Source organism: Haliaeetus leucocephalus, unplaced genomic scaffold (genome assembly GCF_000737465.1).
Source record: "Haliaeetus leucocephalus isolate CR32 unplaced genomic scaffold, Haliaeetus_leucocephalus-4.0 Scaffold229, whole genome shotgun sequence".
NCBI lineage: Eukaryota > Metazoa > Chordata > Aves > Accipitriformes > Accipitridae > Haliaeetus > Haliaeetus leucocephalus.
Window position 1 is genome coordinate 909,584 of NW_010972665.1, and position 13,817 is coordinate 923,400.

Consider the following 13,817-nt stretch of genomic DNA (forward strand, 5'->3'; position numbering starts at 1 on the left):
CGTTATATACTTCACATAGTCACTGAAATTACTGAGCTGTTATTAAACTTAGTGCAGAAAAAGATGGAAAGCCAAACTTGCTATGCTTACAGAACAAATACTATGTTTTTCATAAATTACAGTAAGTAAAAGGTATTTAAAATTGTGTTTTGTAATCTTCGCTCATATTTGGAAGTAGTGAACTCTGTGAATTCTGGCATCATTACCAAGTTGTTAAATGCTTGTGTCTGTGAATTTAGTTACGATCTCTGAGCTATATGCAGTATATTGTGCTTCCATATGAACCAAAACCAGAAGAGCTTGCAGAGATATACCAGGGTAGAGATTGCAGCATCTTACTTGTTGATGGTTTTTGCCTTGTCAGTTACTATGTTCTTAATAGGACACTTGTGTCCATCTTCTGGCATGTGAAAAACTGCCTTTCTGCCATCTAATTCTGTGCAAACAAGTCAGGAAAGAGAATGAAGAACAGAAAAGAATTTCTGAAATGGCAGTACTTCAGTACAGCAAAATAAGTCCTTCATGTTAGGAAGATGTTTGGCACTTGTTTTCATAAGGGATGAAGATAAAAACTGCATTGATGCATGAGTGTAATTCTAGATATTAGATTTATGTCACTCAAATTATCTGGAGTCTACTCTGCAGATCATTGATTTTACTTCAAATTATTTTACCATTTGACGTGTTATTTTGTTACTACTTGCCCCTGTTGCAAGCCTCAGTAGTTTAGATACAGCTGTAACAGGAATATGTTTGTTTCATTTCTAAAAGTCCTATAGCAGTGATGGGTCAAATACTGACTCAGGACCCTTATGATATTATGATATATGAATGAGAGCAAGAAATTTTTATTTAGATCTCTTACGATGACAGCTATTCTTGGTGAATTTAACTTGTTGGATATGTGACGTGGATATTCCTGCACATTGTAGCTGACTTCTCTTTTGTTTGTTCTGTACCTGTATTGATAGGGAGTTCTTGATATTTTTGTCATGTTTTCTGGGATCTGGCAGAATCTCAATGAGTTGAAGTATTTTGCTTGCTGATTATGTAGCAGAAGATAAGGAAACTATCACACTTACAGTTGGTTATGCAAGTTTTATATTGCTCTATAACAATTTTTGAAAGACACTATTGGACTCTTTGCACCATGTCTTATTCTGTGTTGGTTCTGACTATGAGTTATTGCTGACTTGCCTGCTAAGGTTAACAGAAGGCAATAGGATTTTGACTTGCTCTGTTGCGTTCAGAGCTCAGAGGGTACAGTTGAACAGTTGCTCGTCAGCCAGTATCAGAACAATAAAAATAAGAATTTGGGGTTTTTCTATTTTGTCATTTTGTCCAGTGTGTCTAAGGCTGATAGGTTCCTGATGAAATGAGAATAGTTTCTTCAATATGTTCTTTCTGCCAAGGATGAAAGGTGGTGCTATGGAGCTGAGATTTTCTTCCTGTTTTCTATGGCTCCAAGTTCTCCACAGCTTGCAGGGGACTCCACATATGCTGAAAGAAGATATAAAAGAGTATGACAGTAGTTGAAACTACTGCAAGACTGACAATGAATGTGCTGACCAAAATCTGACTGGTACTGATACAGCGTACCTCAGTGCTGTGGCTCCCTTGGAACCAGGGCTTTCTTTAGCAAGCTTTAGTTATCTCTCTCATAGTGTGATGTTTTTGTTGGAAGGTATGTTGTATGGTAGCCTTCTCTGAACCTAGAAGTCCTCATATAGAGGTGACAGAACAGTCCTACAAGATGCTCTAGTTCTTTGTCTTGCCTAAATAAGAATTGTTTTCCTGTAAGTGGGTTGACACTGTTATTTGTTGTCAGTGGTTTGATATTGTGAAGGCAGTAATGAAAAAGAAAAAAGCAAACAAACCCCAAAACAAAAAACCCAAACCACCACAAACTTGAACGCTTTGACAGCACTGAGTTCTTGCCACCAGATTACCCTGCCACTAGGGTAAGATTATAAGGATGAGATATGTCATGACAGGGAGACATATTTAAATGTGAAAGCTCATCTTCATAATTGAGAATGAGCAAAACTTGACAAATGTAGGGAGAAGAAAATCTGTTTGAGTTTCTACTAGGCACCCCCCCCCAAATTGAGGCTGAGGTTGGTTAAGCTGGATGTCTTACTACAGTCCTCTTAATTTTGGGAGGGCACTGGGAGCACCTGATGGATTGCAAGGTGCTGTGACTAGCTACTTGCTGATTGTGAGTGAGGTGTAGCCTGGGATGGCTGAGGTGCCATCTTCATTTATGTAGCAGTCCTGAACAGATTTCTCTTGTGCTGTTCTGGGATGGTTGTGAGAAAGGAGGAAGAAATAAATGTGGACTGAATTCTTTGCTTATGTTTGGTTTGGTCCCTTTTCTCTCCAGAGCAGACTGATGGCATCTTGGACTCATTGTGGGAAAAACTCATAGGCCCTGAAGGAGGGCTAAGCATCATGCAGATAAGAGACAAGCAAACACCAAATTTGTTATTGTAGATGTTGTAATTACAATGTAGTTACATTATTAGATCAGAAGATTTAACAAGATTTTGAATAATGTGTTCTTAAGAAGTTGGTTTCTGTCACTTGATGATGATCTGGTATAGTTCTAAAAATGCAGAGGTCCAAACTCAGTATGAAGCAGGTCAGAAACAAGAAGCTAAGTAAAGTGGTGGTCAATGCTTTCTTTATTCAAGCACTGTCAAAGATGAATTCACAGACCTAGGGATGTTGTCATATTCTCTTACTGAAGGTTGAACAGAGATGTAGCTTGGTTCACATGTAAGCTGTTGCATTACAAGGAGTAATGCTAAAGTGCGCTCTTGACAAGCTAAGACCATTTTGAGAAAGGGCTGAAAATATGTTCTGCAGCTGTTAGAGGAAGAAACAGGAGATGTGCTAGGCATAACAGACTAGAAAGAGATATGGTCCAACTTGTCCCTTGCTACATTTGCAAGAGCTAGAGGCAGTATCATAGTGCAGATTCCACTATCTGCTTCTGCTGCTGAGGGGGCTGGAACTGTGAATTTTCTTTCTTTCTTCCTTTTTTTCCTAACTTTCTTTGAAGTCGGACAACTGTGCTGCACTGGTGCAACCTTTCTGGTTGCTGGCAGAGAGGAGGAATGTCCACTTTTTCTTGCTGTGTTGTTTACTCTTCCTTTGTTCCTTCATTGACATTCTTTACCTGTCAGAAATGTTCTGAATGAAGTGTGTGCTCTGCAAACAGGCAGGTTTGCGAAACTGGTAAGTGTTTGATCTTTGCTGCAACTGAGAATGAAATCGGTAAGATATTTAAAGTTTTGTGTTGGAGATCGCTCACATAAGAGGCTGGAATGACCCTTGTGCATCTTTGTAAAGAAAATAGGTGAGGCTTGTAAATGAGATGATGTGTTACTCTAAAGGGATTAAATTATTTCCCAAAGCATGTTTGTTTAAAACACTGAGTTTAACTTTTAAACACCTCATCTGAAGAATGTATTGCATTCCACATGTAGCTGATTATTTCTTAAGTTAACCTGTCAGTATGACTGTGGTTATTCAAAATAAATGGAGTTGAAGAACCTTTGTCCATTTGTTAAAAAGGGAAATGCAGAACTGTGTTCAGTATATCAGCTGTGTGCTATGAAGTAGTTACGGCTAACTAGCATTTGATTTTCTTTTCCTCTCCAATGTGTTCTGTGTTTGCGTATTGGTCTTAAAATGGTACTTTATTCTTCTGTACTTTAAAAAAAAATCAGGATCTATATGGTGATTGTGCTTGCAGGTGTGTGCAGTTATAAGTAGGGGTTTTTTCTGCCTTAAAAGTCAGATTGCTGTCCCTTCTAATCTGTTGAAATTATAGTAGGTGAAGAAGTTGTGTTGGGTGAGAGGCTTTGTGGTAACCAGCAAACATGATGCCTCACCCAGATGCATTCAGATATAGTGCAAGTAACGATTTCAAATCGCTTAATTCTCCTGAATTCACGCAGTATTTGAATATGGATAGATGAATGGCTTTAAGGACTTTTTTGTTGTTGAAAAGTTATAAGGGCTTGAAAAAAATTACTGGCTCCTAGCCAAGGAGTAAGTTTTCCTGGCTAACAGTAGCTGTGGAAAGTGAAGGGTGGATGTTCCCAGAAGGAATTTCATGGCAGCCACCAGACTCCTTGCTGTTCTGTTTTTTCACTGTGAAAAAGTTGGAAGTGCATCAAAATACAGTCTTCTGTCTGACTTTTTTGTCTCTTGGCTACCATAGGTATGCCACAGTTTCATTTTAGTGCTTCCTGTGATGCGTTGCGCTCTTCTGGGAATTTTGAATGTAATTTATACCATTACAAAAATGAAAAGGAGTTGCATTTTAGGAAAACACAGTATACCTGTCACCATGGGTAGAGATGGCCTGATTTATTTGCTGAGGTCTTATTTCAAGACGTTAGTCTGATATTTCCTTTCTTTCAGTAGAGACAAGTAGAGTTTTGCTTTTAACTGACATGTGTTTCCACAAAATTTGTAAAAGCTTATTTATTTTTGAGACTTCTGCTTTTCTCCACTTCTGCTCTCTGCATCTTCTGCTTCTCTATTAAATTTGTCTGAATCCCCCTCCTCTCATACTTTGATGATAGACTCTAAGAAATTGTATGATGAACTAAGCTTTTTCTTTTTGTGTAGGAAAGCAGGCCGAAAATCTTGTTCTGCAATCCCTGCCACCCAAAACACAAAAGTACTCGACTGTCTTTAAATGTAACTGCTGTCTGTGATTGAACAATCCTGCCTTGCGAGTTAATGTGAATGAGAGAGTTTCTTGAATGTTTTTATTCTGCTGAGCTTCTCATCTAACTCAATAACTTTGTCTTTCAGTACCAGGATAAAGAGGAAGTTGTTTTATGGATGAATACAGTAGGACCTTACCACAATCGCCAAGAAACATACAAATACTTCTCTCTTCCTTTCTGTGTGGGATCAAAAAAAAGCATCAGCCATTACCATGAAACCCTAGGAGAAGCACTTCAAGGAGTTGAATTGGAATTTAGTGGTCTTGACATCAAATTTAAAGGTAAGTAATGGAAAGTGCATTTAGTCACTTAAACACCACGAACCCTTAAAACTTGATTTTTGAACTAGAAGAACTGAAAGTTCGCTGCTGCTAGCAACTGAGTGTATTTTGTGTTATTGCTTGAAATGCCCTGCAAGGTTGTCTACTAGCACTGGCTTTTCAGTTTACAGTAAATTTTTTATCTGTGTGCCCTTTAAAGAAGATGCTTGCAGCTTCTGAAGTAGCTGATTACATTTTCTGAAGTAAAACTAAGCTTTCTGTGTGTGAATGATTAAAAGTATATTTACTGGAATTCTGGAATTATCAGTTCTGAAGATGTAATTTTTTCCTATGATGTTGAATACTTGCAGACTCTGCCGTGGAAAGGAGTAGCAAGGGCTCAACATCTCAAAGTTCTACCTTAACACAAAGTTAATTATTGTATCCTTCTGGTTACTGTCTAGTTTAAAATACCTTAGGCAAATACCTTTATTTTATTGGCTCTAACTTATCATATGCCAGTCAGGATGGAGCTGGTCTGTTTTTTTCTGTTGTTTCCTGCCCTCTGCCTCTTTCCATACTGTGCCAGAGTTGACATTTAACTTCTTTTGCAAATATATTTCTTGGTGTTAGGGCTGAGCCTTCTATTGTATAATTTCCCTGTGTGTGTTCTTTGGTCCTTTCAGGTATTTGTAACTGGTAGTTGCAGAGCTTCAAATAATAACAGATTCTTTTTGTCTGTATTGAATTTTAACATTTATATATTTAATCCAATTTGGGTTTCTGTGTATATGTATTTTTTTCCCTAGAGGGCTAGACTTCATTGCATCACCAGTGCTTAACTGGATGAAGAACTTAAGCGTAGTATCTCTTGTCTAAGAATTTGCAGTCAGATGTGAGTTACAAAAGTTTTATTCAAAACTGGACATCTGCAAAATAAGAGGCTTGATGATGTTTTGTTGTAAGTACGATAAGTGGAATAAAAGATTAAAAGTTCGTTAAAACTGTAAATCCTTCATAAATTTTAAGTTGCATAGGGGATAACACCTCTGCATTAAAGGAATTTGGAGTTGAATCTTTCCTTTCAAGAAAGGAACAGTACCTGCACAAACAGTGGAAAACAGTCCTGTTACTGGTTTGCAAGACTTGTAGCCTGCTGAAAATTTTATTTAACGTGGGAGAAACAGTTTTCCTGTTGAACCTCGTAGAATATGCTAAAAAGCGCAAAATGGAAAGAACAGAGAAGGCAACTGGCAGCAATTCAACATGACTATGAAAATCAAGTAAAACTTCTATTGTCAGGATATGATAAATATTTATTTTTACAGCCGGTTACACTTGTAATTTTTCCTTCCTTTACTTGCTCCATCTTTACAAAGAGATTGTGTTACTCCAGTGACAAGTGTACTCTCTAGTACTCTAGCAGCACCGAATTGAAAAGACTGCAAGGTTCGTGAGTTAATGTTTACTGTTATGAAGTGTCCTATTCCCAGATTTATTTTCTGAAGATTATCCATAGTTATTTTATTCCCCTATCATATCAAATTTTTGCTAGATCAAGTCTTTCATTTTGTGACTGGGAGTACTGAGCAGATTGTGCTGTTCTGTAGCTCACTTTTCAGCACTTGCATCCTGGACCTGCCCTTTTCCATATTGACCTGGAGGTAGTAATTTAGTAATCTGTTTTTATAGTGGAAGTGTTGAGATGATACCAAGGGAAGGGAATGGACTGGCTCAACATCAGGAACTGGCTGAAATGCTTGAAAAATTTTCTTCTTTAGGGGTCGAAAAAAGCTAGAGCCTCTGTTATACCAGAAGTACATGCAGTAGTCAGGCTTATTTAGATATGTAAAGCATGTTCATCTTCTTATTCCTGAAATAACAGATGAGAGAGTGGTCACAAGAGGAGAAAAAAGATAAACTGAAAGTTTCATCTGTTTAGTCTGTAGTCAGATATAGGTTAGCTTTCTAGACTATTTTCTGTCATTTCTGAGGGGAATATGCAGAAGCAGAGCATTGGACAAATCCATTCTTCTGCGAATGTATTCTCAAATACTTCTGTAAAATACTCCAATAATGGAGAAATTAATGAGTTTCTGTTTTGGTAATTCTTTAATCTAACACTTAGATATTAAGCATCTTTTATCTGTTTTCTTAAACAAAAATAAGTGCAACTTGGGTAATACTGAACCTCCTGCTCCTCAGTACATAAGAACTGATACTATTCCTATTTGGTTAAGAGAAGTCTTCTGGAATTCACAGCTACGGGGAGCCAAAATCATCCTGGACTAACATGAATTCAGAATGGTGGAAAAGTGCTGTGTTTTTTGTGCCTTGTGATTGCTTTGGTTTTGATTATGTCCCTGCCATATTAGTTTATCTGTTGTCTTCTGTAGTTCTTTACAACAGGTAAACCTGTTTTCCTTAAATCTTGTTTTGCTTTCAGGTTAGGAGTTTCAGATTCTGATTCACAATTGCTTGTGCTGATGTTTTGACACAGAAAGCTTTAGATTTTCTCCATTATAAGTATTACTTATTGTGAAAAATTGAGTGCAATTTCTTCAAGGTTTAAGGTCTGGTCTTCCACTCGTGCTGTTTTTTTCAGGTGCCTTTTTGCATCTCTAACTGCTTTACCGGTGCATACCAGGTGTATAGTTGCTATACTCAGGTATATTCTTCCAGACAGACTGGGCATGATGTTGTTTAAAAAAGGCTTTGAATGGGTACGGAAGAGTAGAGATTTCAAAAAGAATCAGGTGTTTTTGTCTTCTAAGTATAGGTGATTGATGTGCTGGTACATTTCCCAGCAGGTGGGGAATTCCTCTTCATCCATGTCCTTTGTTTCTTTTTAAAAATTTATTTATTATTATTAACACATTGGCACTCCGGGATGATCGATAATCTGTATTGGACCTGCAGTGAATTTCACTCCTAACCAAAGTGGCTGCAGGTCAGATGTTTTCTATAAAGCAGATGGTAGGTGGTAGCTGGTTGATGACTAAGTATGTGTACACGATCTGGGAAGCTGTCCATGTGCGCGTCTAGTTTTTTCCCTTACAATCTGTGTCCTCTGGATAAAAGATGTAGACAATAATCTCTTTGCTGTTAGCTGGCATCCAGCAGGTTCTGTATCAGGAGGTGCTTTAGTATTTCTAGCAGTGCATCTATGAAGTGAAATCTGAGTGGGAGTCAACTCTGTTTTACTAACTTTAATCTGCTATTAAAAGTATTAAAATATATTTTTTTCTGAATTTCAGAGTAACAAGTATAAACTAATTGTAGCAGTAGTTAATAGTATTTATTTAATGTAAAATTATGTAAAATTTGTTGAAATCACATCCCCTTGGTATACAGGTTTTTAAAGTAAAAAACCAGAGCAAAGGATTGCTATCTGAGATTCATTTTTTTACAGGCTTAAAAGCTGTCATAAAACCAGTACAATTTATATCCAATGCATGTAGGAAAACTTAAATTTCACAGAGCAGGCCTTAAAGTTCAGCATTTGTATAAAGAATTCTTTTCCAATTTGGTTGTTGAAATGTGGTGGTAGCTCAGTTTTTTGGTGACTCTTCAATGGTAGATCTTGTTTTTGGCTGAAGTGGTGTTCGCTTTTTTTTTTAATAATTGTAACTGGATTCTATCAGTGAAATTGAATTATATTTTTTTTTTGTAATGGATAAGTTTTACCTTGCTGTGACTGATCCATGCTCCCACCTCTGCATCAGTGGTCCAGAAGTTGCTGCAATGAAATTGAAACAGAGTTGTTGGTGATTTGTGTGGGTTTTGGGTTTGTTTGTTTGTTTTTTTTTCCTTAACAAATAGAAGCTTATGTTTTGGCACCAATAGATTCATATGTTCTTGAGAAAAAGATGCAGCTTCAAGGAGTGTTGAGTATCTAACATCTATGGCTGAAATAATTAAAAGCTACTCGAATACCTTTCATTAATCATTTAGATGCTTGAATATGCATTTAAATACCTAACCATAGGGATCTGCTTTTCAAAATATTAGCATGACCATCTGAAAACTTGTACAGATTTTCTTCATGAGTCAGATCTAAGTTCTGAGTTAACAGGTAATCATGTTTTTCCTCATGTGTATTTGGGATTATGGCAAGACTAACAATTACAGGTATTTTTCCTCTTTAAATGAGTGTCGTAAGACTTTACAAAATTAAATTAGATTTGGATTTCATACTTTTAGATTTTTATGCTCTGGAGTGAGTAAAGGGGAATTAAAATTGTTCTAATAAATTAGCTTCTGCAATAAAGAACAGTTCCCTTCTCAACATAGCTTGACTGGACAGCAGTAGCACGTAAGTGTGAAACTGTATGTTGTTCATCATATTCGAAGAATTACTTAGGCTGCAGCTGTCAGTAACTGAAGTACTGTAGACTGCCTAAGTAAAACTGTCAGTTGAATCAGTGCACCTTGCCTACATTTTTGATGGCTCTGCAGAAATGTATTCTGCCGAGAATGGGGGTTTGCACTTGAATGCTCGTAGTGGTGACTGGTGGGGCAAATCTACAGTGTATTCAAGAATCCATAAAGTAGTGTTTCTTTTTGTATTTAAAAGTGTGTCATGTGAAAGGATACCTGTGACCATGCAGGCTAGCTGGATTTCCTTTCTGTTACAAATATGAACAATGTTGTTCTTGTATCACAGGTCTCAAATCCATGTTAGTATCTTGGTGAAGAAAGTAATGAATTATTAACATATATTGTAATATAAGTTTTCAGTTGGCTTAATTCTCTTGTCAAGCTAAATCTAGAGTAATAATGCTCTTTATGTAATATGTCAAGTACTTTATTCAAGCATTTGAATTGACATCCTCTACATTACACCTGAGACCTAGTGAATTATTAAATGTATTGAACGTTGGGATCATAGTGACTTCAATTAGAAAATGAATTTTTGACACTGCCATACAATACCAATTAGAAAAGAGGAATTTAAAGGGGAAGAGGGTTTTTTAACATACTTGATTTTTGCGCTTACTTAGAAATGTTACTAAATAACCATACTTGTAAGTGAGAACTCCTTCCCCAGCACTTCCTTCTGCAACACCTCTAGAAAATGACAGCTGTCCAGGATGATGTTCAGTATTGTACTAGGAGATGGTCAGATATAATGAGGCTTTATATGGTTTATATGTTTGAATAAAACCCGGTTGATCTGACTGTTCATAGGAAATTTGAAATCTGGCATAAGCGCACCTGCTTTTATAATGAGTCTTGCTTTAATGGTCTTTTAAAATTTGCTTAATGTGCTACTGATGTTACTGAAGCTGTATTATATAGCAGATGTTACCTCTTTGACATCGCCTGATATAGACACAACACAAAACATACCTCTGACTTTACAGTCCTCACACAACCACAACTTGGATAAGAACTATCTAACATACAAAACTGTAGATCTGGTAAAGCTGTAGCAAAGTAGACTTCAGCTTCCCAAGTCACTGACTGCTGTTCTAAGCTACTTTCATTTAATCATTTAGCACAGTGCATTTAAGCTTAACCATCTAATCCTGCCTTGTAACCAAATGACAGCTTCAGCATTTGCAGTGGGTGGAGAAAGGAACACTTGTCTTCATTCCTCTTGCCTTCATTCAGTTGTTTTAGGGGGAGGTGAGAGGAACTGTGCTGTGTAGTATGGCTGAGGGTGAAATCATATACAATACGTAAAGTCACGCCTATATTTTGCAAGAGTTGAATGAGGTTGTTTCTAATGATTCTGCTGTGGTTTTGTGTATCTGCGCTGGAGTAACTTGTAATGTAGTTGGTCCGCAGTTGATTGTAATATCTCTGTGATGTCTTTTGGTATTCTGAATATCGGGAGTAAAATCCATAAAAATGGATGAAGAGTTTTTTGGTGGCATGCTGCTATCTGCAGCCTGGTCAGATGTCAGTGCAGTCATTTCACTTCAAATGATATTTCAAAGTCTCTCTCTCTTTTTCTCTCAGCAGCAAAAGCCACTGTTTACATCTTAGCATATTAGATGCAGAATGGCTTATCTCAGAAAAAAAAGTGGCAAATTCACAGGAGCCTGAAAGCTCATGGAGTGACTCTGTATTAGATTACAATCTAATACCAAATTTGTCTTGGTTAATAACTGCAAACAAAGGCTTCTGTATTCGGGCTATAAAATGGGAAAGGTCTCTAAAAAGAGCACTTGCAATTCATGCGATTTTTATTTCAGTAGTAGCACTTGCTCCTATCCCTGTGTTGTCCTTCAGTTGTGCTAGTATCATGTAAAACCAGCTTGGCCCCCATAGCACTTCCCCAGATCAGGCTTCCATGCTCCAGCACTAGGTAATGCTTCATTTAACAGCCTCTACCAGTTTCTCTCTTACCCTTATTTTAATTCACAGTATATTTTCATTTCACCTCTGTGTGTTGGAACAATCCTTTGTGAGTTAAAAAATTTAACATTAGAAAGGTGTTATCCTTTATTTGAGTATAGTATGAAACTGCTAGAGAGTGACAATAAAGCGCCAAGTATTTTGGAAAGAATTAATCCCTACTTAGCAACAAATCCAGAAGATAGGGATTCTGGTTTTTTGTCTTGTAATTAATGTCAAGATGGCTCAAAAAAAACTCTTAAAGTGAAAAAGTGCCAAGCAGAGACATTTTTGGGGGGAACATAGCCCCAAAAGCATAGCAACCAGCTCAGTAGAGGCATAAATGCAAACCGAGACCTGGATTTGTAAGTCTGTGTTTCAGCTATGGTGCCAACTTTAATGGCTTTCATCTCTTCAGTATACCAGTATGGGTCCTGAAAATGTAATCCATGGTCTAAAAGTCTTCTTGGGACATTTGTTGACTTGAGTGGTTTTGTTATTCTCTTCCCCCTGCCCCCCCCAGCAGAAGTTTTACTGCCTAGTAAGTCAGTATGAGAAATGGTATTTTTTTTTTTTCAGTGAAAAGATGAACTTAGAGTACATTTGTTAGGTCTTGGAAGAAACAAAAATAGAAAATACTGAAGTTTTCATAAGAAGTAGGAGAAAGAGACGCATCCATTCCAGAATAGCCAGGGGCACTATTTTCTCCAGGGCTATAGGAAATCACTGCAGCTATGCAGGACTGCTGTTGGCTGGTTTCTTACTGTCTTGCTTCACCAGGCTTTGCATCAGTTTTGCTTGACTAGACGAACTGTGCATATTTTCATTTTGTTAAATTGTCGTTCTCACAGAAATAATGTTTTGTGTTGGAAATACCCTACTTGTCAGTGTTTTTTCTATGTGGGTGATTTGATTTTCTTCTTAAGCTTTATATTGCAGTTAGTGTATAGCAGAAAGTAAGCTGAATGTTTATATAGATTACAGCTGTACTTGGGGCACAAATTAATTTTATCTACTAGAAAGGAGTCCTCGATTCTAGTGATGACAAAAAGAGGAGAAAGGGGGAGCTGGAATTATTTATGTTTGTTTGACTGTTTGCAGAGTGAAAACATTTATGAAGTGGATGGGGGGGTTGTCTCTAAATCTGTTGCTGCCTGAATTCTTGTAAATATAAGCCCTTTTGTCTTTTTTCACTTGAAAAGGAAACATGAGGGAAGGAAATTGGGATGTGAAAGAATGGCTGCTAACTGCATTACTTATGAATTGTAGGTGGGGAAAAATAGCTTTTGGGCTCGAAGAGGTGAATTTATTTTATTTCCAAATGTAGCCTCCTGTGTAGTCTTTGTGTTTATTCCTATTTTTGTCTTCTCTCCTTTTTGTCTGCCTTACCCTGGTTGCTTTGTTTCTTCTTTTATGGTAGTTTCTTGAAAATTGCTGAGAACTTTAAGAAGTTTTGGGTTTTACAAACAGAATTCCTAGTCAGTGAGCCTGATGATACTAAAATGGAGAGATAATACCATACAAAGTTGTAGGTATTTGTTAACAATTCCATACCTCTCGTTAAAGAGGTCTCATGGTCTGTCCAAGTAAAGCTGCCATCAGCTAATGGATCTTAATTTAGTGTGGGAGGAGTAGCAAAAGGATACTTTGAAACCTTTCCTATTCAGTCTGTGGGAAGCTTCTGCATGTGGAAGGGTAGAATTACAAAAACAATCATGTAATTGCTTTAATGGTTCCTTTTTAAATGTCCTTTTTTGTTACCTACTTGAGGATAGCTGAGAGGGGTTAAAGACTCCAGCAATGTCTGTTCCTCTGTTTGCTTGGTTTGCCTTTGCTTTGAGCCAGCTCATTAATGAATCATTAACTGTGCTTTAATTTTTTGCAGACGATGTAATGCAGACTACTTACTGTGAAATTGACTTGGACAAAGGAAGAAGAGATGCATTTGTGTATGCTATCAAAAATCACTATTGGTACCAGATGTATATTGATGACTTGCCAATATGGGGTGAGTGATATTATGCATAAACAACTTGATTACAGCTACAGGAGTCCTACGCTAGTGGGTTTCATAGAGTCATTTAATGACTAAGCTTCATTACAAGAATCTCATAAGTATATAGAACTTATGTAACCAAATTATACAAATAAATTGAAGGATTATTGCATTGAAAAAACAGTAGGATGGCTTGTACTAGTGAATTACAAATGCAGTGAAAAGCTGTTTTTTTTCTCAAGCACTGATTTAATAATACCAAGTTCTTAGGGTTAAATTCTTTTAAATGTTCAAGTGAGTGGTAAATAGATAGGTCAGATATAAAGTCCATGTTAATGTGTTCATGAATAACAACTTTCATAAACCTCTTTCAATATTTAAACTTTATTTTGCTAGTTCTTGTGTTTGTTACTAACACAAGAGCTGTTTGGTTTACTTCTATGGTAATTTAGTGGCTTTCAGCAGTTT

At 36.9% G+C, this 13,817-nt stretch overlaps 1 protein-coding gene across 2 annotated transcripts in view; it reads left to right on the forward strand.

Moving 5' to 3' along the window:
• The first annotated feature begins 4,836 nt into the window (after positions 1-4,836).
• The window catches only part of TM9SF3 (transmembrane 9 superfamily member 3), a 39,336-nt gene continuing 30,355 nt past the window's right edge, over positions 4,837-13,817 (forward strand). For both annotated transcript variants that reach the window (XM_010567730.1, XM_010567731.1), the window contains exons 1-2: positions 4,837-5,029; positions 13,239-13,361. In XM_010567730.1, coding sequence (XP_010566032.1) covers positions 4,864-5,029; positions 13,239-13,361 — 289 coding nt within the window. In that variant the 5' untranslated portion in view covers positions 4,837-4,863. The remainder of the gene's footprint in view (positions 5,030-13,238; positions 13,362-13,817) is intronic.